The sequence below is a fragment of the Periophthalmus magnuspinnatus genome, chromosome 23 (genome assembly GCF_009829125.3).
Source record: "Periophthalmus magnuspinnatus isolate fPerMag1 chromosome 23, fPerMag1.2.pri, whole genome shotgun sequence".
Lineage (NCBI taxonomy): Eukaryota > Metazoa > Chordata > Actinopteri > Gobiiformes > Gobiidae > Periophthalmus > Periophthalmus magnuspinnatus.
In genome coordinates this window covers 7,292,750-7,319,579 of record NC_047148.1, presented here as the reverse complement: position 1 = coordinate 7,319,579, position 26,830 = coordinate 7,292,750, and the positions used below count along the sequence as shown (strand labels likewise).

General features: G+C 42.4%; 1 protein-coding gene across 2 annotated transcripts in view; it reads left to right on the top strand.

The window, feature by feature from the left end:
* The window catches only part of LOC117391465 (NXPE family member 3-like), a 31,680-nt gene extending 7,827 nt beyond the window's left edge, over positions 1-23,853 (top strand). Inside the window, exons 3-8 of one of the 2 annotated variants that reach the window (XM_033989284.2) lie at positions 9,381-9,495; positions 21,113-21,607; positions 22,216-22,511; positions 22,616-22,683; positions 22,831-23,025; positions 23,218-23,853. In XM_033989284.2, the coding sequence (XP_033845175.1) occupies positions 9,397-9,495; positions 21,113-21,607; positions 22,216-22,511; positions 22,616-22,683; positions 22,831-23,025; positions 23,218-23,771 (1,707 nt within the window). In that variant the 5' untranslated portion in view covers positions 9,381-9,396 and the 3' untranslated portion in view covers positions 23,772-23,853. The remainder of the gene's footprint in view (positions 1-9,380; positions 9,496-21,112; positions 21,608-22,215; positions 22,512-22,615; positions 22,684-22,830; positions 23,026-23,217) is intronic. The other variant, XM_055231714.1, reaches the window with a different exon arrangement.
* Positions 23,854-26,830: the final 2,977 nt, after the last annotated feature.

Genomic DNA, 26,830 nt, shown 5'->3' with positions numbered 1-26,830 from the left:
AAACACGGAGAGTAACTAGCGCACTTCACTTTGAGGTTGATATTTGACATTGATATTCTGGCACTGGTGAGTACACTGAGGCTGACTGAACCACATGGAACATCTGTATCAAGCCATAAGAAACATCCACATCTAGAAATCACCTGACACCTCACCTTTACCGTGTCCCTGGACTGTTCAGTGTAAGGTACATGCTTGCTCTCTTTTTGTTTAGTTTTACTTTATTTATCTGTTGGCTGTTTTGCCCCTTATCTGATTTAGGGTAAGATTATGATGATTATTAAGCGGGATTGTGCTAGTTTCTTTAGTATGTGGAGAGTGCAGGAGTTTGAGTGGTTGCTGTTCTATGCAAGCTGGTTTGTAGGGATTCTGTTAAGTGTTTTTTTTTTTTTTCTTTCCTCTTCTTTTGTTTTGTTTCTTCTTTTGTTTAGTTTGTTCCCTTAAATATTATAGCTGATAAAAATGGGCATTTTGTTATTGTCTCTGGCAGACTCTGCAATAAACTGGTGACCTTAGCAAATCTTTGTGCCCAATTTTGATGATGTGAATTTTTTTCGTAATCTATTCTCCCATTTCTCTGATTTAAACAGCACTTATTTAATTCGGGGGGGAGACTTTAATTTATTTTTGGATGCAATATTAGATAGGTCATCCTCTAAACCTACATCTCCTAACAAATCTGCAACTTATGTGAAATTTTTTCTTGAAGATTATAGCCTTGGCGCTTTTTGTACCCCACTGGTAGAGAGTACTCTTTCTTTTCTCATGTACATCATACGTACACTAGCATAGATTATTTCTTCATTGATAGCCCATTACTTCCTAATCTTACTTCTTGCACTTATGAAAGCATTACTGTTTCTGACCACACCCCCCTTGTACTTAAATTGACTTTCCAGGGAAGTGATTCTGTGAGAAAATACTGGAGACTAGGTCCATTGTTGCTTACTGATCAACAATTTGTTGTAAATATCTCTTCCAAAATCAAGACCTTTTTGACTGAAAACAACACCGAGTATGCCAGAGAGCACAGTATAGGAGGCAATGAAATGCATTTCTTAGGGGGGAAATTATTTTGTTTGCAGCTTTTAAATGGAAATCTGGGATGCAGGAACAGGAGAGGAGGAGGCAGTATGCGCAATCACCATCACCCCCACTGTATAAAAATGTTTGAAATTGCAGACTAAGCTCAATCTTTTTTCCACCCGCCAGGTTGAGGGTTGTTTGCTTAGAAATGGGAGCGAATTTTACGAACATGATGAAAAAACTGGTAAACGTCTAGTCCATCAGCTCCGTGGAATTAGAGCAAGGCAAGTTATAACTGGAATTAGGACGGATAATGGGGAGGTTACATCTGATCCAAAGGTAGTTAACGATATGTTTAAGTCATTTTACTCTAAATTATACTCTATAATCTACAGTGAGTTCTGATGACTTGGACAATTTTCAACTCTATTGATATGTCTTTGCTTTCCCAAGACTCAAGACAAACTCTAGAATCCCCCATTACAAAGGAGGAAATTAAATTGGCAATATTGCCTATGCAGTCAGGAAAATCTTCGGGCCCTGGTGGGTTTTCCGCTGATATTTTCAAAAAGTTTTCTGATGACCTTTGCCCTTTTCTGTGTGATGTTTTTACTGAATCATTTAGCTCCGGGGTACTCCCTTCTTCCTGTTACCAAGCCTGCATCTCCTTGCTACTTAAAAAAGATAAAGACCCTCTTAACTGCGCGTCCTACAGACCTATATCTTTATTAAACACAGATGTTAAAATATTGGCCAAGCTTCTGGCTGGTAGACTCGAAAAAGTTCTCCCCTCTATTATTTCGCCTGACCAAACTGGTTTTGTTAAGAATCGTCACTCTTTTTTCAACATTTGTCGGCTTTTTAACATTATCTACACCCCTAACCACAAAACACCAGAATGTCTTATTGCTATGGATGCTGAAAAAGCATTCGATAGGGTCGAGTGGGATTACTTATTCTTAACTTTGGAAAGGTTTGGCTTTGGTCCTTTATTTTGCTCCTGGGTTAAACTCCTTTACATAAGTCCTATGGCTTCTGTGCCGACAAATGGTCATTATTCACAATTCTTTAAACTATATCATGGAACAAGGCAGGGCTGTCCCTCAAGCCCATTGCTTTTTGCTTTGGCAATTGAACCACTGGCATTTGCAGTCAGAAGTAGTAGAGAGATACAAGGCATCTGTAGGGGTGGAACTGAGCATAAAGTCTCCCTTTACGCGGACGATCTACTTTAATTTCTTTCCAATCCATCTACTTTCTTACCTGCCATACTTAAAGTGTTGAATGCTTTAAGTAAATTATCAGAATATAAGACAAACTTAACTAAGAGTGAATTATTCTTTCAGTGGAAAATGTGGAGACCGGGGTCCTTTAAATTTCCCTTTCAAAGTAGTGTTCTGACTGTTTTAACTATCTTGGGATATGTATCACTAAACAGTTAAACAACTTGTTTAAGAGTAACTTTATTCCTCTTTTTGATCAGTGCAAGAAAATGCTGTCTAAATGGTCTTCATTATCTCTGTCTCTGGTGGGGAGAATAAATTCTGTTAAAATGACAGTACTCCCAAAATTCCTTTACCTGTTTCAGTGTCTTCCTATTTTTATTCCCAAATCATTTTTTTTTTTAATCTTTAGACTCTTTAATTAGTTCATACATTTAGAAGGATAAACCACCTCGACTGAGGAGGGCCATCCTTCAGAGGCCCAGACAGGTGGGAGGAATGGCATTGCCCAACTTTCAATATTACTGGGCTGCAAATATTAGGTGAATGCTTTATTGGAAACATTTCCACTTGAAACATTCGTCTTCTGTCTGGGTCACCAAGGAGTTGCACGTGGCTAATAAAATGTCTTTACCAGCAACTTGGGGGTCACCGTATTGGGGCATTTCATGTTTGGCACCAAAAAGGCCTAAAATGCTTTGCTGATTTATATTTGGATGGACAGTTTGCTAGCTTCCCCCAACTGTCATCAAAATTTGGAATTGGCTCAGCTCATTTCTTTCGTTTTTGACAGGTCAGACACTACATGCAAGAGTGTAGCAGTACAGTTCCCTCAAAAACCTTTAGACAGTGCAGTTGACAAATTGTTCCGGTCAAACCCACTTCAAAGGGTGTTTTGTCAACTCTTTATAGCATAATTTCCCATCTTGACTGTCCTTCTGTGGCTGCTATTAGATCGAAATGGGAACAAGATCTAAATCTTCCTCTAACAGATGAGGTGTGAGACTTGATTCTTAACCGAGTTCATTCTACATCAATGTGTGCTCGTCATGCACTTATTCAGTTTAAAATCGTCCACAGAGCGCATTTGTCTAAGGTTAAATTAGCACGCATCTACCCTGATGTGGACCCAACTTGCAGTAAATGTAGCGGCGCACCTGGCTCATTGGTCCTGTATGTATTGATCCTGTCCGGGGTTAGTTAATTTCTGGCATTCTGTTTTTCAGACTATGTCTGAAGTCCTGCAGTATCAAATTAAACCATATCCACTCTGACCTTTGCACTCTTTATTGCTAGACAAGCTATTTTTTTCCAGTGGAAAGACTCAGCATCTCCTTCCCATGCACAATGGATAAAAGACATAATGTTGTATATGAATTTGGAAAAAAATAGATATACTGTTTGCAGATCCCTTTCCCCCTTCCTCCCTCCCTCTCCATTATAATTTAAGATTATTACATAGCTTTACAATGATATTATTATTATTAATTTTTATTTGTAACATTATTTATTTTTATTTTATTTCTATTATTATTATTATTATTATTATTATTATCATTATTGTATGTATGTCTCATTTTTGTTTTGTGCAGCTGGTCTGTAGTTGTTTTGTGTGTGGGTGGGGTAATTTTGTTATGTTATTTGGAAAAAAGTTATACATTATTACAAGTATTGTTCACTTCATTGTTCCTCTTACTGCTTAATATAAAGACTTTTGAAAGAAAGAAACTGTGTAATAAGCACACAAGCAGCAATGATTGGCCCTCCTCCACTGCCAAACAGAGGACTTGCATTTTGTTCCATTTTTTTTCCCTAGGCTAGCTAGATTCATAAAAGTATAGTGGGAACAGTTTATCTTGTGGTTGCGCACTCTATTCTTTTTGTTGAGCTACTATGTCCACTATCATTATGTGTGTTTCATCTTTCACCAAGTTGGGAGCACTAACACACCGTTTTGAAAATTTGCATTTTTCAATGCATTTTAGCTTGTGTTTGTTTGAAACGTTTAATAAATGAAAATGTGTTAGAATTCTATGTCTCCATAGGATTACATTATGACATATGCAACACCATTCATCCAGGATGGCACACTTCCGGTTTGTAAGGGGACATGGTCGTAATTTTGGTTTGCTACACCAAGGTTTTTTCTTAGGATGTCCCTTTGGCAAGAGCAGATATTTGGCTTGTTCCCATGGCAACACAAAAGGAGATGGGTATGGGCGTCATTGATTTTTTTGATTTGCCGATGCCCTTCTGCACTGTGCTCATGTATTGATCCATGTGCCCACTTATCTCTGCCGAGAGACAAGTTATTGGCAGATAGTTGGATGGTACTCTACCCTTTGAGGGATCCTTCTGGATCAGGATCGTACACCCTTCGGTTAGCCATTCAGGATGAGTCCCATTCATTAGCAGCTTCATTTGTGCTGCCAGGTGCTGATGGAGAGCAGTGAGCTTCTTTAGCCAGTAGGTGTGGATCATGTCAGAGCTGGTGTGGTCCAGTTTTTCATACCTGAGACTCTTTCCTGGATGTCTGCCATTGTTATGCTATCTGGATTCTGTTCAGGGAGGTTGTTGTGGTCTTCTCTCAGAGCTACCAGCCACTGTATCGCTGTTATGTGATGCCTCCTTCTCCCATATACCTTTTCAGTACTGTTCGGTTTCCAACCTTGGTGGGTCTGCTCTGCTGTTATTACCCTGCCATTTAGTGTACACTTTTGCCAGTTGTGTTGCTGGTTTACCTGAAGGACTGGAAACTGCTTATATATATATATACCGGCATGTATATGTATGTGTGTATGTATATATATATATATTTTTTTTTTTTCCATACAGTAAACAAATCTGGAAATAATATCCAGATTTTTAGTTTTATACTTGAACCTCAACTGTGTTTACATTACTGCTTTAGTTGAACTGTTAACCAAAGTGCTATCTAAACAATACAGTCTGGGACACTACATGTTTGCTTCATGTGGAAGTTCAAGTTACAGAGGAGCGCTGCCACTACCAAATGTCCTGTCCGCCTTACGACTAGCATAACTTAAAACATCAAATTAATGTGGTCTACCTTTTATAAAACCCCTCTTGCATCAGCTCTGAACAACAATAATATACAGTTCTCTTGTATGAATTTTGTAAGCATTTGACATGATATTACCTGAATAAACAGGATAAATAAAGGGACAATAGGCACTGAGCTTTGGTTCAGTGCAGCCTCACTTCATTATGTGAAAGAGAGCGGCACTAAACTCTTCAAGAAGGGCCATTGCTGAGGGACCCACAAATGACTCACTACACTGCCATCTTCTGGCGCACCCCGAGAATGCATTTTACATCAAAATTAAACATATTCAGAAATCATTACAATGATGATTTAGTGTATTTTATCAACATGGTGCCAGGTCACATGACCAATCAGATATGGGTGACTTTTTGTTAGTTGCCTAGCAAAACGCATAACATATATGCTCAATCCAACACCTGAATTTCATTTGTCTCAAAATGACAAAATGGGTATCGTCATAGGCAGAATGTGTTTTGATTATATAGGGGACACTATTGCACCATTTTTCTAGATTTTTTGATGTGGTGCATCAAAAATTTGTTAGAATTTATTAGAGTTTATGTCACCGCTACAGCTACCAAAAAAATATGGCATTGGAGTCAATTACTTTTTTTTTGTGCAAAATTTCTCCCCATATAAAATTTTATTTCAATCTGTAATCTAATTTTTAACATTAAATATATTTAGGGCAGAGAGTTTCACAACTGATTCAAATTTAACTGAAATTGGAGTTCATGCAAATTGGAGCAATTTGTAAAACTCCAAAATAAAAAATAAAAAAGTATTCTTTTTGAGGCTTTGTCAAACAGAGACAGCAAGACTTGTGGCAAAAATTTTGATAACTTTTAATGCCCCACCCCTTGAGATAATTTTTTTCAAATTCGAGGCTGTTAGTGGGAGCATCCCTAGGAGTTTGTAAAAGTATGACGTTAACAAAAAACGTCATGCTTAGCAAATTTTAATCCAATATGGCTGACATCTGGTTGAGTGAATGACGTAGGTGTAATAATATTTTTTTTACTTGTCATTATCTATTACTAACTTCATTCTTGTACCCCAGTGCAATTTGTGTGTGTGTGTGTTTGTATGTGTGTGTGCACAACATTTTTATTTATTTTCAGAAATAGACTCTGTGTACAACGGTGCCTGGCAACCTCACTGTTAGTGTTACTACCTGTCCAATTTAGTTTCCATGGGGTTTTTGCAGGGTCACACTAAAATGAATACATAATTAAAGACCAGGCAGTGGACAGGGACACTGTGTATAGAAAGATATATACATAATAAATATTAAAACACCACAAACTGGAGTAAAAAAAACATCAAGTAGACTTTACTTTTAATATTTCCTTTAAATTTTTTATTTTTTTTGTATACCCTATAAAATACTGTTATAAAACTCTGCCAATGTGTCTTCTCACCATTTCTTGATTTGAGTCACAGGGTCATTCAGTTGAATGGGCGGTTTGGATGACCGTAGAGGATCTCCTCAATCCCCCTGTATTGTCTTCCGAGGAGGAAGCAGAGACTGGGGACCTGGAAGCGGACTTGTTCATCACCCTGGCTGAGGTCGCCGAGGTGGTTGGCAAGGTCTACCACCGGGGGTGGACAGGATCCGTTCCGGGTACCTTGGGTCTCAGGTCTACAGTTTTGTCTCTTGTGCATTTTGACAGTTCTTTGGTCTTGGCCATACTAGTAGTTGGAGTGTTACTGATTGTATGGGATGGACAGGTGTCTTTATGCAGCTAACGGCCTCAAACAGGTGCTTCTAATTTAGGATAATAAGGTGTGAAGGTGGACTTTTAAAAGGTGGACTCACAGGGTCTTTGAGGGTCAGAATTCTAGCTGATAGACAGCTGTTCAAATACTTATTTGCAGCAGTAACACACAAATAAATTATTTTTATTATTATTTATTTTTATTATTATTTATTTTTTTTTAGATTCTGTCTCTCACAGTGGACATGCACCTAAGATGAAAATTTCAGACCCCTCCATGATTTCTAAGTGGGAGAACTTGCAAAATCGCAGGATGTTCAAATACTTATTTGCCTCACTGTATGTGCGTGATTGGAAAAAAAATGGCACATAAGGAGAAAATCAACTTTCTGAAGGGAAAGAGTGCATGTTTTCACTGCCTGTGCACAGGGCACATCAGCAAATATTGCCAGAAGAAGATCTCATGCTTAAGTACAGCCGCAAACATCCTGCAGTGCTCCATAAAAAACAGTCAGCCAAGCGCAAAACAGACTCAGAAGTGTCAAGATGTCAGTGTACAATACTCTGGTTTCCAGTGGGTGTACAGGAGTGTGTGAGCAGGATTGGAAGCTTCCTACTGTGCTGCTCCAAGTCAAGGCAAAGAATGGCAGTAAAGTCATCCTCACGCACACCTTTTTGGACAGGGAAGAAAGCAAACATCCGTCTGAGAACTATGGGGCAGGAGAAGGTGGTCAGCAGCTACTTTTTACCAGAGTTGGAGGTCGCTGCCATTGAAGACGACGCCTTCATTGATTTGCCAGAGGAATACACTCAGCTTTCCATGCCAGTGCACAGAATAAACATTCCAACAAACCTGTACCAGACCAAATGGCCATATTTGAGACACCTCTCTTTGCCACAGATTGAAGCCGGGATTGAGTGAAAAGATCTTCACATTTCTACTCTGTTGCTGGGAATATACATTAAGACATGGGACATAGCGGTAGCAACCACATGTTATCAAAGCTCAGAATTCTTGGATAACTGGACTCAGCAATTCTATAAGGCATGGGAAAACTTTTTGACATACGGGCCACAATGCGTTCTAAAATTTGATAGAGGGGCCGGGCCAGGATGTACATATTACATTAGAGATTTGGCCTGTAACATGATGCAAAGCATGAATATGCGGGACTCATTGTACAAATTGTTTTCCAAGTGCATCAATTAAATTAATAATTCATGTATTAAATGTCAGTTAAATAAACACAGTAGAAAACCTTTAAACAAGGTTTATCCTTACCCATTTTAATATAATTTGGTCACATTCGGCGGGTCGGATTAATAAGTCCAAAAGGCCGTGTGTGGCCCCAGGCCGTAGTTTGCCCATGTCTGCTATAAGGAGAATCCTGTCTATGTACCACCTGCAGGAGACTTAAACCAGATGAGCCTCCATTTACTAGAGATTATTTTGGGCCTTTTTGAAGTGTGGAGTAGGAGGAGTACAGCAAAGTGGTATGGGGTCAAATTTAGTACACTGTAAGTTGTCCACATCAAAATGGCACCTTCTTTGGATACAGACTCCTTCATAAACACTCCAAGGCACTTCATAACGAGAAGAGGACAGGTCCATCAGCCGTGCTGTAACAATGGGACCAATTTTGTGAGAGCCGAATGAGCGCTAAAAACAGCCATGGAGCAGTGGAACACCGGTGCATGATGTGTTACTCCAAAAGGGCATCAAGTGATCACTCAACCCTTCTGCTGGATCCCATCATGGAGGAGTGTGGGAGAGACTGCTCAGGTCCACCCTCAAAGTGAGGAGTGCCTTCACACTATTCACTGTTAAGTTGATGCCATTATTAACAACCGGCCCATCACCAAAGCATCCACAGATTCAAACAACCTGGAAGTACTAATGCCAAACATCTGTTACTGCTCAAAGGTCAGGCCCCATTGTCACTAAGAGAGTTCCAAGCAGCAGACCTGTACACCCAGAGATGAAGACAAGTACAGTACATATCTGATCTGTTCTGGAAATGCTGGACAAAGGAGTACCTGCCTCTGCTACAGGAGTGACAGAGATGGACTGGAGTCCAGAGAAACATCATCCTAGCGGCCTCTCTCTGGACAATTTTTTTTTCATACAATTTGACTTTGACCACTGTGGACTATTACATTATAAGGGTGCTAAGAAGGACTACATATTGGCAAAGTGGATTTATTCATGTACTATTAATGATCTATTACAGCTACAGCATTTTTAGTTAATGATTTATTGTGTCTCCTATGCGAAGTGAATGTTCTGGTTGTTCCAGCTGGAACATCACTACAGAACTAACTCAAACTGTATTTATCATCTGACAGGGGCTAAAGGACCAAAATGAAGCTGGGAGGTTTTCCCCTCACAAAGACAAAAAAAAAAGTAACAGTCTTCCTCCTGGTGCTCTTGATATCTGTCATCCTGCTCACTAACACACAGGTAAGAAACACATGCACAATACCAATAGGCCTTAATGCATTTGATGAAAGTTCACGAGTGAGGGAAGAATGGAGCGTGAGATGGACAGGCAAATCGGTGCAGTGTCTGCAGTGATGCTGCATTGGTCTGTTGTGGTAAAGAAGGAGCTGAGTCGAAAGGCAAAGCTCTTGATTTACCAGTCAATCTACATTCCTACCCTCACCTATGGTCATGAGCTCTGGGTAATGACCGAAAGGACAAGATTGCAGATACAAGCGGCCGAAATGGGTTTCCTCCGCATTGCGGCTGAGCGCTCCTTTAGGGATAGGGTGAGGAGCTTGGTCACACGGGATTAGCTCGGAGTAGAGCCGCTGCTCCTACATGTTGAGAGGAGTCAGCTGAGGTGGCTCGGGCATCTGCTCAGGATGCCTCCTGGATGCCTCTCTAGAGAGGTGTTCCGGGCATATCCCACTGGGAGGAGCCCCCCGGGGAAGACCCAGGACACGCTGGAGGGACTATGTCTCTCAGCTGGCCTGGGAACGCTTTGGGGTTCCACCAGAGAGGAACGTTGTTTATGGGACAAGTTTAGACTGAAGAAAGATTTAGAATTATAAGGTCTCTCTCATATGGCAGGTGGACTACTCATTTCATGCACTATATATATATATATATATATATATATATATATATATATATATATATATATACACACACACACGTATATAAAATTAACCCCTCTTGCCTTCATTGTTTGTGTGTGGTGTATGGATGTATGTGGGTGAGAATGGATGAGTGATTCCTTGATGTAAAACACCTTTTGAGTGGGATGAAGAGCTCTATATGCAGTTGAAACCAGAAGTTTATATACACTATATAAAAACAGCCATGAGCTTTTCTCTCTGTCTGACATGAAATCAGATTAAACTTTTATTGGTTTAAGTCAAGTAGGAGTACCAAAATTGTTTCTATTTACTAATTGCCAGAATAAAGAGAGAAGGATTTTTTTTAAACATTTTTTTTTCCATTACTTGCTTCAAAATCAAAAGTTTACATACATTTCATTAATATTTGATACCAGATGTTGGGTCAAATGTTTTGGATATCGTTTCCTTGCTTGTCACAATAGTTGGTTGGAATTTTGGCTCATTCCTTCCGACAGAACTGGTGTAACTGAGCCACTGTGGATTGAGATCAGGGCTTTGTGACGGCCACTCCAAAACATTAACTTTCTTATCCTTAAGCTACTTTGCAACCAGTTTTGCTGTATGCTTTGGGTCATTGTCCATTTGGAAGACTCATTTGTGCCCAAGCTTTAACTTCCTGGCTCATTTCTTGAGATGTTGCTTCAGTATTTACACATAATGTTCTTCCTTCCCACCATCTATTTTGTGAAGTGCACCAGGCCCTGCAGCAAAACCACCCCACAACATGATGCTGTTACCCTCATATTTCACAGTTGGGAAGCTTCCTCCTTTTTCCTCCAAATGTAACAATGCTCATTATGGCCAAACAGTTCAATTTTAGTTTTGTCAGACCACCAGGACATGCCTCCAAAAATTAAGGTCTTTGTCCCTGTGTGCATTTGCAAATTGTAATCTGTCTTTTTTATGTTTTATGTTTTTGGAGTAATGGCTTCATCGTGGCAGAGTGGCCTTTTCAGCCCAGGTCCACAATACTGTGGATAATGACAGTGTCTCGACCAGCTTCATCCAGCATCTTCACAAGGTTTACTTTTTTCTTGGGTTGATGTGCAAATTTTGTACTAAAGCACATTCATCTCTGGGACACAGAGTAAGGCCTGAGCCTGACAGTATTCAGCCCGAGCCCGACAAGCTCATTTTGATTGACAGCTTTATAAGAGTCAAAAATGTTTACAGCCCAACATTATTCAATGAGTGTAACATGTTGAAAAACACTATATTTAGTTTTGTAAGGAAACGGACCCCCACTATTTTTTGTATTTCTGGAACTTGGAGTACATCCAGCAAACAGCATTTTTTTACCTTGACTTCCACACATTTATTCTATCTATATCAGATTTGCATTTTGTTGCCGTCTGATATATAGATATGTATTTGTGTATATATATATATATATATATATATATATATATATATATATATATATATATATATAATATATATATATATATATATATAATATATATATATATATATATATATATATATATATATATATATATATATATATATATATATATATAATATATATATATATATATAATATATATATATATATATATATATATATATATATATATATATATATATATATATATATATATATATATATATATATATATATATATATATATATATATATATATATAATCAGTGGATGTCTGAATGCCTATTGTAGTTGGATTCTAACAGATGGCTGCTGCAAGTGGTTCAATAAATATAATGAATAATGCTGGAGAACCTTTTCTGGTTCCTCTATGGAATGTGAATGGTTGTGAGATCAGTCCATTAGCTGAGCTGTGGCTGTAGCTGAAGTATGCAAGATACGTATCCGGTTAATAAATGATTCTCCAAAGCCAGATTTGTATACTGTTGATTGCAAGAAAGACCTATTTACTTTATCGAATGCTTTTTCTGCATCTAGCGAGACTATTATGGTTGGATTTTGTTGAGTGGTTGAAAATTTTTTTAAATTGAATAATCTACGAGTGTTATTTGATGAATGTTTGTTTTTAATAAAGCTTTTTTGAGCTGAGTGTATAATAGAGGGAATAACTTTATTTATATTAATAATATGATTGAGCTTGTAATTATTCTGCCTCAGTTCATCTTGTATTTTTTCTGTGGGATTGCTTACATTTATGGTTTTCAGTTTTATTTTCTGTGCTAATTCATTAATTAATTTTGTTCCCATGTTGTTGTTTTTTTCCTTGTATGTTGAAAGTGATGATGATTCCCCTTAACACCACTTTGCTGCCCTCCCATAGAATTGAAGGGGATGACTTTGGGGAGTCAGTTGTTTCCAGGAAGGTCTGAAATTGTGGTGTTGTGAGTAAATGTGAGTTTTTTTGTTCATGAGAATGACTACTCCTCTTTGCTTTCTGTTGAAATTAGCAGAGTAAATGCTATTAAATTGTTGTATATAGTTTATTTTCTGATTTTAGTAAGTGGGTTTCCTGTAAAAGGCATATATCTGGTTGTAAGTGTTTTCTTTTTTAGAGCCAATTCCCCTGATGTTCCACAATACAAATTTAAGGGGAGACATTTTGGGTTAAAAGCATCCCTGTGGAATTATGATGTAGTGGTCATGTTTTGAGTGTGTGTGTGTGTGTGTGTGTGTGCATGGATGCAACACAGACAATGAGAACACAGGGTTAGGTCCGTAAAATTAAAGACATGGGGTTAGATGGCGGGAACACAATTGTGCAAAGCTATTAGAGGGCTAACAGTGGGAGGGTTGGGGTCATCTATTAGACAGTACCTTTTCAGAAGAGCCACGGCATTGAGGATGAATGTCTATATAACTGTCCTTCAATGTATAGTTTGTCCACAAACAGATGTGCGCGTTTGTTTTTTCTGCTGTCCTTTAGTAAGGGATATGGTATCTTTCTGCGCTCCCGTATTTCTGAGGGGAAATGGTAATTTAGTCCAACTGTAGTGCCTTTTAATAGTTTGCCCTTTGCTGCTCTTCTGCACAAGGAACTGCTTTTCATCAGTTCCTTGTGTTTTAAGTGTTCAGACTTAGGAACTATGGGTCTAGGTCCTTTTTTTTAAGTGGGTCCAATACGGTTTACTTTGTGGAATTTTAAGTGTGTCCGATGCAAGTTTGAGTTGTGGTTTCATGAATTCCTTGATTGATTTCTCCTTATTCTCATCTTTCTTTTCCTGTATTTCAGAGAATATGATCTTGTCCTTCATGCTCAGAGTTTCAATGTCTAATACAGTTTCCTTTAATGATTTGCTGTGTTGTTTGCCCAGATCTAGTTCGCTTTTGCGAGTTTTAACTGAAGTTTTCAGTTACGTATTAAATTAAACTATTTGGTCATGAGCGAAATCAAGGCTCTGGCGCAGTTCCTTAATTTGGTTGTGAAGTACGGGTAAAAGTCCGAGTTTGTTATGCTGTTTAGTAAACTAACCTGGATTTCGGCCATTTGGAGCCTTTGCAGAACTTAACGAACGTGGTGCATATGTTCTTCTGGGGAACTGGGAAAGATCAAAATATCAAGATGGACAAAAACAAATCTGTTGAGGTAGTTCCGTAAAACAACATTCACCAGTGCCTGAAATACAGCTGGAGCATTGGTCAATCCAAAAGGCGTCACAACATGTTCGAAGTGCCCAAGGGAAATATTAAACAGTTTTCCCCTCAAGACACTGTCTTTGCTGAATACTTCTTGAAGGTCATGATATTCACAGGGGACGTTGGACAGATCTAAAGGTTAAATGACACAGGTGCAGCTTTGGCTGGAGTGAGTCTAGAGGAAATGAAGTAAAACGTTAACTGCTCTGTATGGTCTCCAGATAACATTACAGTAAGAGGTGCAGTGCAATGGGCTACCTTTGAAAGAAGTCTACCATCCAGTGCATTTGCCACTAGTGGGATATCAAGGAGTTCAATCTCTCGGTCAGTGTGGCATGCAAGATTGAGATCTAAAAAGTTTTCATCTGTCCCAGAGTCATTCAAAGTTGTCAAAGGAAAGGTTAAGTCTTTAGCAAATGGTGGTTTGGGGGCAGAGGTCATTTTAGAATGACTCACTAGAACCCCCATAATCACTGGGGAGCCCCCTCTTTTGGTCATGAGGAACAGGTGGCAAGGAAATGTCCCAATTTTCCACAATAAATGCACTCACACACCTTTTATTTTTCTAAGACATTCTTTCGGTGTTAAACGGGCTCAGCCAAGTAGCCATGTATTACTTTCTCTTCTACATTCAACGACACAGTTGCCCAGTTTGATAGCTGTTGAGATAACAGAATCAAGATCATCAGAGTCATCCTTTAAAGCCAACTCATCCTTCAATTTTTCCAAAAGATCATTTACAAAGACTGTCAGCAGGGCTGCATCATCCCATCCAGCTTCAGCAGTCAATTTTCTGAACTCAACAGAATACTCCGTGTGCCCTAGTGAATAGTGAAGAGGCATTTGGCGACTTCTTTTCCTTTAACAGGATGGTCAAACACTCTTTTAAATTCAGTCACAAATTTGTCATAGCTTTGTCATTTTTCAGGGTCACATTGCCATCTAGTTGAATCCCAATCCAGAGCATTTCCTTGCAGCAGCCCCATAATGTAAGCAATCTTTGAACAGACTGTAGCGTAAGTTACTGGCTTTTGACTGAGGAGCTGGGCTGGATCTGGAGAAGCAGGAGGGCCTGGTTCTGGGAGGCGACAGAGAGAGAAGCAGCACTCCGAGAAAGGCCAGTTGTTAACTCACGGACCATGGAGTTCAACTGAGCAATCTGGGCAGAAGTTGTCTGTTGGCTTTCCATTAAACTCCGTTAAAGTTGATCACACTGTCCGAGGATGGCCCCTTGGTTGGTGATGGCTTTGACGATGGGATCTGGTTCCATTGGGTCCATATCTGTCCAGCCCATACTGCCACAGTGTACAATAACCCAGAAGGACTAGTCAGCAAGTAACTTTGTAACAAGTTTATTACAGGAAGGTGAGCATTTGATATCTTGCAGGTGGAGCAGGTTTGAGACGGTGAGCAGGTAAGAAGACGCGCAGGCAGGCAGGTTACAGGAGAGCAGGCAGGTTACAAGGCAGACAGGACACAAGACAGGCAGAATGGTAGCTTCATAGTAGAAGTAACAACAACAAACTGTCAATGAGTGGGTGAGGAGCCATGCTTCTTATACTGCAGCTGATAAGGATGGCTGTGCCAGTAGCCAAGGGAGGTGAAATAACAGGACACAGAGGGATATAGGAAAAGGCAAATCAAGATCAAGGAATGGATCCTGACATTTCCAAAGGGAAATTGTAGTTGTAAGGGTTTTATTCACCAGTTCCATATCTTTATGAAACGGCATGTGATTGCCAAATAACTAATTTAGCCATAATCCCGCCCACATGTCTGTCTAGTCATTGTGATGGTTCCATCCTTGAATAAATTCTCTAATAAGTTTCTCTAAATATTCCCTCGTCTTTTCTATCATGTCCATGCACCTTTTCGCAACTCTCAGATGACTGAGAATAAGAGAGTTCACGGGGACCACCCCATACACAGGCTCAACCTTAATCAGCTCTTGTGCCAGATCTTCAAACATTTACGACAGTAAAAGGCCTAATGTCTTTACAGCAAAAGCTAGCACACTTCTCTGTAATTCTTTGTTTCACCTTTGCTGGCTTTTTTCGCAAAACTCACTAGCTCATCATGTACATGCTCAAAACTTCAGTAGATGGTGCAATCAAAACCGTAATCGCCAGAGGCAAGCCTCCATTTCACTTCCACAGCACACCATTTTGTGGCTTTTTTGCGCTCATAGAAACTCGCCACATGACCATGAGAACCTGAGCCCAGCCTGAGTCTGTGTAAAATGATAGAACTTAAACCTGGACCAGACCTGGGTCCCACCAGGTTCTGTTGGATTTGGGCAAAGATCTTCTGCTCTAACACAGGCTCGGTCTCCCTCCTGAGCGGTATGATGGCTGGACATTCCCATGGTGTTAATACTTGTGTATAGGCTAATTGTTTGAGCAAATGAAAGTGGCACTTTCAGGGATCTGGAAATTGCACCCAAGGATGAACCAGACTTGTCCAAGTCCACGATTGTCTTCCTGATATCTTGGCTGATTTTTTTTTACTTTCCCATGATGTTACACAAAGAAGCAGTGTGTTTCAGGTGTGCCTTTAAATACATCCACAGACGTGTCTCTAATTTACCCAGATGTCAATAAACAAAGAAATGAGAAGCTTCCAAAGACATGACATCATCATCTGGGTTTTCCCAAATTGTTTAAAGGCATAGTAATCTTACTGTATATAAACCTCTGACTCTGAAGAAAGTAATGAGAAATTATCTAAAAAAAATAAATAAAAACTTATACTGGCATTTAGGAATTAGAAATTCTTTCTATACTACTAATTAACCTAAAACAGGAAAAGTTTAGTCTGATTTCTTGTCAGACAATGAGGAAAAAGGTCTGTCTTTTTATATAGTTGTCGTAACGGCAGGTGCAGGAGCGGACCAAAGAATGCAGACTCGGGGCAATTTTACAGTGTTTATTTACAGTTTGTGAAAGAGTCAATAGTTCATCAAACACATGGGAGGCAAACCAGGCGGGCAGAGTGGTGAGCAGGAATGGGGAAAACCAGGACCAGACAAGGACGGGATCGGGCACGGGACCAGAGCAAGCCAAGCGGGGGTAGTCCAGAGCGGACACAGAGACAACAAGGGCCGGAGCAAGACAGGACTGGAGACGAGACCAGGGAGGGCCGAGCAGGAGTAATCCAGAGAGCGGGAGCCAGGGCTGGAGACGGGAAGCAAGCCGGAGACCAAGACAGGATAGACTGTACCGGAGCTGGAGCTTCCCAGATTCCTACTCTCTCTCAGGAGAGAGCAGGAATCTGGGAAGCAGCAAAATCCGGTAAGACACGAGTAGGCAGGCAACAAGATACAAACTTGAGCAGGAACATTCACGTTTACACGTGGACGGTCTCGCCCCGAGTGTCTTCTGCCGAGCCCTCATATACTCGACAGCAGGTGGTGATGATTGCCCTGATGCGCTCCAGGTGCACACGGGAGGGGGAGAGCACACAGGGAGACAGATAATGCAGGCATCATGACAATAGTGCATGCAAACTTCCATCCATCCATCCATTTTCTTCCGCTTATCCGGGGCCGGGTCGCGGGGGCAGCAGTCTAAGCAGGGACTCCCAGACTTCCCTCACCCCGGACACGTCCTCCAGCTCCTCCGGTGGGACCCCAAGGCGTTCCCAGGCCAGCCGAGAGACATAGTCCCTCCAGCGTGTCCTGGGTCTTCCCCGGGGCCTCCTCCCGGTGGGATATGCCCAGAACACCTCCCTAGGGAGGCGTCCAGGAGGCATCCTGAGCAGATGCCCGAGCCACCTCAGCTGGTTCCTCTCAACGTGTAGGAGCAGCAGCTCTACTCCGAGCTCCTCCCGTGTGACCGAGCTCCTCACCCTATCCCTAAGGGTGCGCCCGGCCACTCTGCGGAGGAAGCCCATTTCAGCCGCTTGTATCCGCGATCTTGCCCTTTCGGTCATTACCCAGAGCTCATGACCATAGATTGACCGGTAAATCGAGAGCTTCGCCTTCCGGCTCAGCTCCTTCTTTACCACAACGGACCGATACAGCGACCACATCACTGCAGACGCTGCACCGATCCGCCTGTCAATCTCACGCTCCATCCTTCCCTCACTCGTGAACAAGACCCCGAGATACTTGAACTCCTCCACTTGGGGCAGAGACTCACCACCCACCCGGAGAGAGCAAACCACCTTTTTCCGGTCGAGAACCATGGCCTCGGATTTGAAGGAGCTGATTCTCATCCCAGCCGCTTCACACTCGGCTGCAAACCGCCCCAGTGCCTGCTGCAGGTCCTGGCTCGAAGAAGCCATCAGGACAACATCATCTGCAAACAGCAGAGATGAAATCCTGTGGTTCCCAAACCAGGCCCCCTCCGGCCCCTGGCTGCGCCTAGAAATTCTGTCCATAAATATAATGAACAGAACCGGTGACAAAGGGCAGCCCTGGCGGAGTCCAACATGCACCGGGAACAGGTCTGACTTACTGCCAGCAATGCGAACACAGCTCCTGCTCTGGTCATACAGGGACCGGACAGCCCTTAGCAAAGAGCCCCGGACCCCATACTCCCAGAGCACCCCCCAAAGGACACCACGAGGGACACGGTCGAATGCCTTCTTCAGATCCACAAAACATATGTGGACTGGTTGGGCATACTCCCATGAGCCCTTGAGGACACGATGAAGAGTATAGAGCTGGTCCAGTGTTCCACGACCAGGACGAAAACCACACTGCTCCTCCTGAATCCGAGGTTCGACTATCGGTCGGATTCTCCTCTCCAGTACCCTGGAATAGACCTTACCGAGAAGGCTGAGGAGTGTGATTCCCCTGTAATTGGAACACACCCTCCGGTCCCCCTTCTTATACAGAGGGACCACCACCCCGGTCTGCCATTCCACAGGTACTGTCCCCGACCGCCACGCGATGTTGCAGAGACGTGTCAGCAAAGACAGCCCCACAACATCCATAGACTTGAGGTACTCAGGACGGATCTCGTCCACCCCCGGAGCCTTGCCACCGAGGAGCTTGCCAACCACCTCAGTGACTTCAGCCAGGGTGATGGACGAGTCCGCCTCTGGGTCCCCAGTTTCTGCTTCCTCCTCGGAAGACGTGACAGTGGGATTGAGGAGATCCTCAAAGTATTCCTTCCACCGCCCGACAACATCCCCAGTCGAGGTCAGCAGCTTTCCACCCGCACTGTAAACAGTGTTGGTGAAACACTGCTTCCCCTGCTTCCCCCTCCTGAGGCGTCGGACGGTTTGCCAGAATCTCTTTGAGGCCGTCCGATAGTCCTCCTCCATGGCCTCCCCGAACTCCTCCCAACCCCGAGTTTTTGCCTCTGTGACTGCCCGAGCCGTGGCACGCTTGGCCCGCCGGTACTCATCAGCTGCTTCAGGAGTCCCACGAGCCAACAAGGCTCGATAGGACTCCTTCTTCAGCTTGACGGCATCCCTTACTTCCGGTGTCCACCACCGGGTTCGGGGATTGCCGCCGCGACAAGCACCACAGACCTTACGACCACAGCTACGAGCAGCCGCATCGACAATAGAGGTGAAGAACATGGCCCACTCGGAGTCCATGTCTCCAACCTCCCCCGGGATCAGGGAGAAGCTCTCCCGGAGGTGGGAGTTGAAGACCCCCCTGACAGAGGGTTCCGCCAGACGTTCCCAGCAGACCCTCACAATGCGCTTGGGCCTGCCAGGTCTGTCCGGCTCCCTCCTCCGCCAGCGGATCCAACTCACCACCAGGTGGTGATCAGTTGACAGCTCAGCCCCTCTCTTCACCCGAGTGTCCAAGACACGCGGTCGGAGGTCAGATGACACGACAACAAAGTCGATCATCGACCTCCGACCTAGAGTGTCCTGGTGCCACGTGCACCGATGGACACCCTTGTGCTCGAACATGGTGTTTGTTATGGACAAACTGTGACTAGCACAGAAGTCCAATAACAAAACACCGCTCGGGTTCAGATCGGGGAGGCCGTTCCTCCCAATCACGCCCCTCCAAGTGTCACTGTCGTTACCCACATGGGCGTTGAAGTCCCCCAGGAGAACAACGGAGTCCCCGGTTGGTGCACTGTCTAGTACCCCTCCCAGGGACTCCAAGAAGGCCGGGTACTCCGCACTGCTGTTTGGCCCGTAGGCCGACACAACAGTGAGAGACCTGTCACCGACCCGAAGGCGCAGGGACGCGACCCTCTCGTTCACCGGAGTGAACCCCAACACGCAGCGGCTGAGCTGTGGGGCAATGAGCAAGCCCACACCAGCTCGCCGCCGCTCCCCGCGGGCAACGCCAGAGAAATGGAGAGTCCAACCCCTCTCAAGAAGTTGGGTTCCAGAGCCCGAGCTGTGCGCGGAGGTGAGGCCGACTATATCTAGCCGGTAACGCTCAACCTCCCGCACAAGCTCAGGCTCCTTCCCCCCCAGCGAGGTGACGTTCCACGTCCCCAGAGCTAGTCTCCATGTCCGGAGATCCGGTCGTCGACGTCCCCGCTTTCGACTGCCGCCCAGATCTCTTTGCACCCGCCCCGCATGGCTCCTCCCGCAGGTGGTGGGTCCACGGGAGGACGGCCCCACGTCGTTCCTTCAGGCTGGGCCCGACCGGGCCCCGTGGGGAAAGGCCCGGCCACCAGGCGCTCGCTGCCGAGCACCCACCCCAGGCCTGGCTCCAGGGTGGGGCCCCGGTAACGCCAGTCCGGGCGACGTAACTGGCCTTGATCTTTTCCTTTTCATGGGGGGCTTCTGAACCGCTCTTAGTCAGACCCAGGACCTGTTTGCCATGGGTGACCCTACCAGGGGCATGAAGCCCCCGACAACATAGCTCCCAGGATCATTCGGGTACTCAAACCCCTCCACCACGTTAAGGTGGCGGTTCGGGGAGGGGGAGAGCACACAGGGAGACAGATAATGCAGGCATCATGACAATAGTGCATGCAAACTTCTGTATGTAAATACAATATGTAAATCAGACAGCTATTAGCAGGTTACGGATGGATAATCATAGATGGTGGAGGAAACTTGTAAGTTTCTAAATTAGCTATTTCTGTCTCAAAGCTAATGCTAACCTAATCTAAATGTCAAAATAGAACACAAAATAACTTTATGAAAGTACATGTAATGTAAGTCAATGTTTTTTTCTGTGCAAAATAATTCAGATTGTTGTGCAATTTTAACATTTCTAATTAATTTTAACAATGCCTACTTTTCTAAAAACAGAAGCTTCCTCCAATGAAGTATTTACATTGTAGTGAAGGCCTTGACATGCTGTCTGTGATGATCTATCTTGCTATCGATTGCCTGGTATTTAAGTATTGATTTATTTTACCCAGGAAAATGAGGGCTGTTGACGAAATATCCACATGTTCTTTACATATTGTTCTGTTTATAGACCTTCAACTTCAGGTTACATCAGTGGTACAAAAGAGTTGCAGTCTTCTTCACGCGATCAACTTTTGACCTAACAACCTCAGTGTCACCATTAGAGACGTCCACAACGCAGTCTAAAGCTGAGCTCCACAGTTGCAGTTACAAACATCTCTCTTCAGCAAATATGGAAGGACGCAAACTTCTGGACTCTATAACCTGGCCTGAAACTCTGTCTCTGCCCAAACCGTTTTCACTGAATTTGACGACTAGTGCCTCCAAAAGCATGTTCACTATTGTACCTCAAAAGGAAGGCTGGTATATGGGTGACAAGTTGGCGGTTACAATCCAGATGAAGGATTTCTATGGAAACCCAAAGAGGAGCGGAGGGGACTTTGTTATCGCCAAGCTCCAGAACCAGCAGCTAGGGGCAGGTGTAGTGGGACAGGTGCAGGACCACCTCAACGGGACCTTCACTGCAGTGTTTCCTCTGCTGTGGAACGGAACGGCGAATGTAGAGGTAAGAGATTGATATTTATAAACTCAGAGTCAGCAGCTCCCAGTATAGAGCTTCAGTGTCATGATGCTCCTGTCTCACAGCACACAGCTACAGATCGACAAGGTTTTTTTGTTGTTTTTTATGGCCAAATTCTACACACAATATGCATATCTATATTCTGGTAAAAAAAAAAAAAAGTGTGATGATTTTATTATTTCCGTCTGCAATAACCACAATCGGGTAAATACACAGTACACAGGACAATTACACATCAGCGCTACACACAGCCCAAAGTACACAGCAGAGTGTGCACGCTTTTAGTAATATGTTGAGTGCACGATTGGAGGGTGGGTTCACAAGTGAGGCATTCATGGACGTTGTAACAGTAAGAAAACACAATAGTGGTGAATGGTCAAAACCCTCCCAGACACAAAGAAATTCCATGTTGTCCTAGGATCTCCCTGCTGTGAGACAATTGTGCCAATAGTTATTTTACTGTTTCTATAACAGTACTTAAGGGTTATGATAATATGCCTTACATTTGTCTTACTTCCCAAGACCCTACACTGTCGGCATTGGGGCTGGGAGTATCATACTCAGAAATGACCACTGGTGTTGGTTCTCTGTAGGTCATGCTGGTGCACACTAGTGAGTCCATCACTGTCTTAAAACGCTTGACAGAGGAGGAGCCCGACAGGGTCTTCTTCGGCAGTGACTTCAAGTCTGGATCGGTCAAACACATGACCACATGTAACGTGTGCCTGGATATGAACAAAGCTCCACTGTGTAACTATACCGACCTCAACACTGGAGAGCAATGGTTCTGCTACAAACCCCAAAAGCTGAGCTGTGACACTCGTATCAGCCACTTCAAATTAGGATACAGCCAGAAAACCAGCAAGGACGAAGAAGCTCTCTTCCAAAAGTAGGGATGATATTGATCTTTGTTAAATTATTGGCACATTAAAATACTTGTTCCAATCAAATGTAGAGGTAGATTTAAGTAAGCAATATCTGTCTGTGTTGTAGAGGAATCAACTTGAATGCTCCAATTGAGGCTGCAGGAAGTGACACTATCATGATTTTGCCAAAAGCAGGTATTGCCTTGTGTTTCTTTCTCATTATAAGGAAAATACAGAGAGAAAAAAGTTGCCCACTGTAATGAGAAGGTTGTCCATAAACAGAATAGTTTAAAACATTTTTAAACTTAATGTAAATCCATTCTTTTTTTTTTCTTTTTTCAGGTGAGCCAAATGTTGGGAGCCAAGGACCTTCCGGATATTATTTCAACAACCAGTGGCAACCACTAGGTGGCCCTGCAGTACGCCAGTTCAACAATGCCTCAGTCATCATTGCCTGTCTCAAGGGGAAACAGTTGTATCTGTTTGGAGACTCCACCATCAGACAGTACTACCTTTATATCACAAAAACACTACCAAGTATGTAGGATAATTTGGACACTCACACCCTTCTACCAAATAATTATCTTTTATTTAACCAGAAGAATTAATTTTGCAAATCTTTGTACATGATTTTGTAATATAATGAGCCCTATCCCCTGGAGGAAAATTGCTTGGCTGGATCATTCTCTGCCTGAGATCCTAATTTTATTCAAACTCTGTCTGTTTCAGACCTACAGAAGTTTGACAAGCACAGTTCACCACAGAGTGGCCCGGGCTTGGCGGTCGACTACGCCAATGACATTGTGGTGACTTTCCGCTGTCATGGGCCTCCTCTTCGCTTTGCATATGTCCCTGTGTCCCAGCTGCGATACGTGGCTAATGAACTGGATGGAGTGACCGGTGGACCCAACACTGTGGTAGTGATAGGCGTCTGGTCTCACTTTAGCACTTTTCCCATAGAGGTCTACTATCAGCGCCTCATGACGATTCGCAAAGCAGTTCTGCGTTTACTAAACCGGGCTCCAGACACTAAAGTCATCATCCGAAGTGGCAACATGAAAGACCTGAACCTGTACGAGAGTCTGACTAACAGTGACTGGTACTCCCTGAAGCTGGACAAGTTGCTTCGGGCTGTGTTCAAAGATACTGGGGTGATCCTGTTGGATGCTTGGGAGATGGGACAGGCTCATTACCTTCCCCATAACCTCCACCCACAACCAGAAATCATCAAACAAATGATTGACAGAGTGCTGTCCTACACATGTCCTGAACATGGAAAGTGAATGTTGTAACAAAGAACAAAGAAGGAAATGTTATAAAATGTACTTGAATCTACAGTGTTAAGACATTAAAAGTTTACTTTTATACTTTTATTGTGTGCAGTATATTTTAACCTATGTCTGTAACCGCCTTTTTGTTTCCTATGAATTTCATGTTGTAGCCTCTAACTGTCCATGCAGATTTATTCAGATTTATGTCCCACTGGCAGCAGATGAAAATGTACCAGTGGATTCAGTGCGTGGACACTAAACTCAGACAATACTGAAGTCATAATCTTTGGCCCACAGAAACAAACAGAAGTGTCAGCAGTCAGCTCCATCCTCTCTTTGAAACCTTCATGTGAGGCTAGAAATCTAAGGGTAATAATGGACGCAGACTTGAACTTTAACAGCCACATCAACTCAATAACATCTACAGCTTTTCACCACCTAAAAACATTGCAAAAATATAAGGTATACTGTCAAAACCAGACTTGGAGAGACTTATCAATGCATTTGTCTACAGGAAATTAGACTGCTGCAACAGCTTGCTCATTGGCCTCTCCAAACGACCATTAAGACAACTGCAGTACATCCAGAACACTGCTGCTCGGGTCTTAACTAGAATCAGGAAGCACAAACACACATGTCCTGTCCTCAGGTCTCTGCACTGGCTTCCTGTGGCTCAGAGAAGATAATTTAAAACAACTCTGCTTGTGAGCAAGTCTCTCCATGGCCTAGCACCAAAGTACATCTCCGAAATGTTAGTGCCATATGAACCATCTCGCACTTTGAGGACTTCAGGGACCGGTCTCCTGTTGGTACCCAGAGTCAGGACTAAACATGGGGAATCAGCATTTCAGTTTTATGCAGCTAAAATTTGGAACAGTCTTCCTGAGATGTGAGACAGGCCTCTATTTTGCCAATGTTTAAATCCAGACTCAAAATGGTTCTGTTTAGTTGTAAATATGACTGAAAAGTTTTTATTCTGCATTCTTTTAAAGTAACTTTTATGATGATTTAGGTTTTGATTTGTTTGTATTATATTTTAAAGTCTTTCTTATTCTGTAGAGCTCTTTGAATTACTTTGTTTACAAACAGTGCTGTAAATTTGCCTTGCCTTGCCAGTATTGGGAAGTAACTAAATGCATGAAGTGAAAATATGTATTCAAAATACCAATTTTCAATAGCTGTATTTTGGTACCGTTACTTTCATTTTATGGTGCTGAGAATACAGTTACTTTCCTACTATCAAAGGAATACATGATCATATTTGATCATGTATTTGATCATGATCAACAGTAATAGTGAATTAGTAAAGGAGAATAGAAAACAGCTTTTTTGAGAAGTATGATAAGTGATATTTAAACAGCTTAATAATGAAACTCTAACGGTATTCTAAAGATTCTAAGAATCTAGAATACAGTACTTGATACATGAAAATGAATATGTACATGCAAAATACTCCATGTAAATGCAGGTATTATGTAACTAAATACAAGTATTCTTCCCAACACTTCCCCAGAAAATTGTTAGCTTTGTAAGATCTGTAACAATGGGTCCACAATGGCTTTTAACGGTTGTGTATGGCAATTTAGCATGTAACAGTGTAAGGCAAGGCAAGGCAAGTTTATTTGTATAGCACAATTCGTACACAAGGTAATTCAAAGTGCTTTACAGAATAAGAAAGACATTAAAATCACACAAATCAAAACATAAATAATCACCCAATCTGCAACTCTCTCACCCACTCGTTTGCACCCTTTAAAAACTCTCTCGCACTCTTTAAACACTGTCTTGCTCAGTTTAAGAACTTTCCCATTACTTTACAAAAAACTTTCCTGTCACTTTACTGTGTCTAATAAAAGTCCATCAGTCCATGTTTCTTTTGTCATCATAAAATTACCGTTAAAGGAGAAGAGTGCAGAATAAAAATCTTTCAGTCGTATGCACAGCTAAACAGAACCATTTTGAGTCTGGATTTAAATATTGTCAAAGTAGAGGCCTGTCTCACATCTTCAGGAAGACTGTTCCAAGTTTTAGCTGCATAAAACTGAAACGCTGATTCCCCATGTTTAGTCCTGACTCTGGGCAACAGCAGGAGGCCGGTCCCTGAAGTCCTCAAATTGCGAGATGGTTCATATGGCACTAACATGTCGGAGATGTACTTTGGACCTAGGCCATGGAGAGACTTATACACAAACAGAGCTGCTTTAAAGTCTATTCTTTGAGCTACAGGAAGCCATTGCAGAGACCTGAGCACAGGACTTATGTGCTCGTACTTCCTGGTTCTAGTCAGGACCCGAGCAGCAGCATTCTGGATGTACTTCAGCTGTGTTAAGGCTCGTTTGGAGAGGCCAGTGAGCAGTTACAGTAGTCTAACCTACTGGAGACAAATGCATGGATAAGTCTCTCTAAGTCTGGTTTTGACAGTAAACCTTTGATTTTTGCAATGTTTTTAGGTGGTAAAAAGCTGCAGATGTTATTGATTTGATGTGGCTGTTAAAGTTCAAGTCTGAGTCCATTATTACTATTACTATACATATTTACTCCTTTTGTAATGAGCAGGTCCAGAGTGTGTCCTCTGTTGTGGGTGGGCTCGCTGACATGCTGAGTCAGACCAAAGGTTTCAAGGACATAGTGTAGACATAGTGTAAGGTTTAATTGCACTTCAATTGGCATCCATGCTGCATATTTCCCAAATTTAACCCATACAGTGAGTGATCTTAATGCAAAGCACTATAAGTACCATTCAAAGTTAGGAAGGGCCATTCCTCTGGAAGATTTTAGTCTTTATAGGGTTGAAGCCCCGACTCTAGGCTTTTTTTTTTTATTCCATAGAAATAAGCTTATAAGAGAGTGTAATTTCTTAAAACTTGTGGTAATGTTAAAGGTAGTACGGAGAGAGACCCACCTTTTAAGATTTCCATTTATGGCAAGCAACAGATTTTTATATTTATTTTCAAAGAGGGAATTAAGAGAGAAATAAATGAAGACCCTTAAACATTTTATACTTGGTACTATTGGTATACTATGAAAGTGTCTATTTAATATTGTTGATCCCAGAGGCATCAAAGCAGATT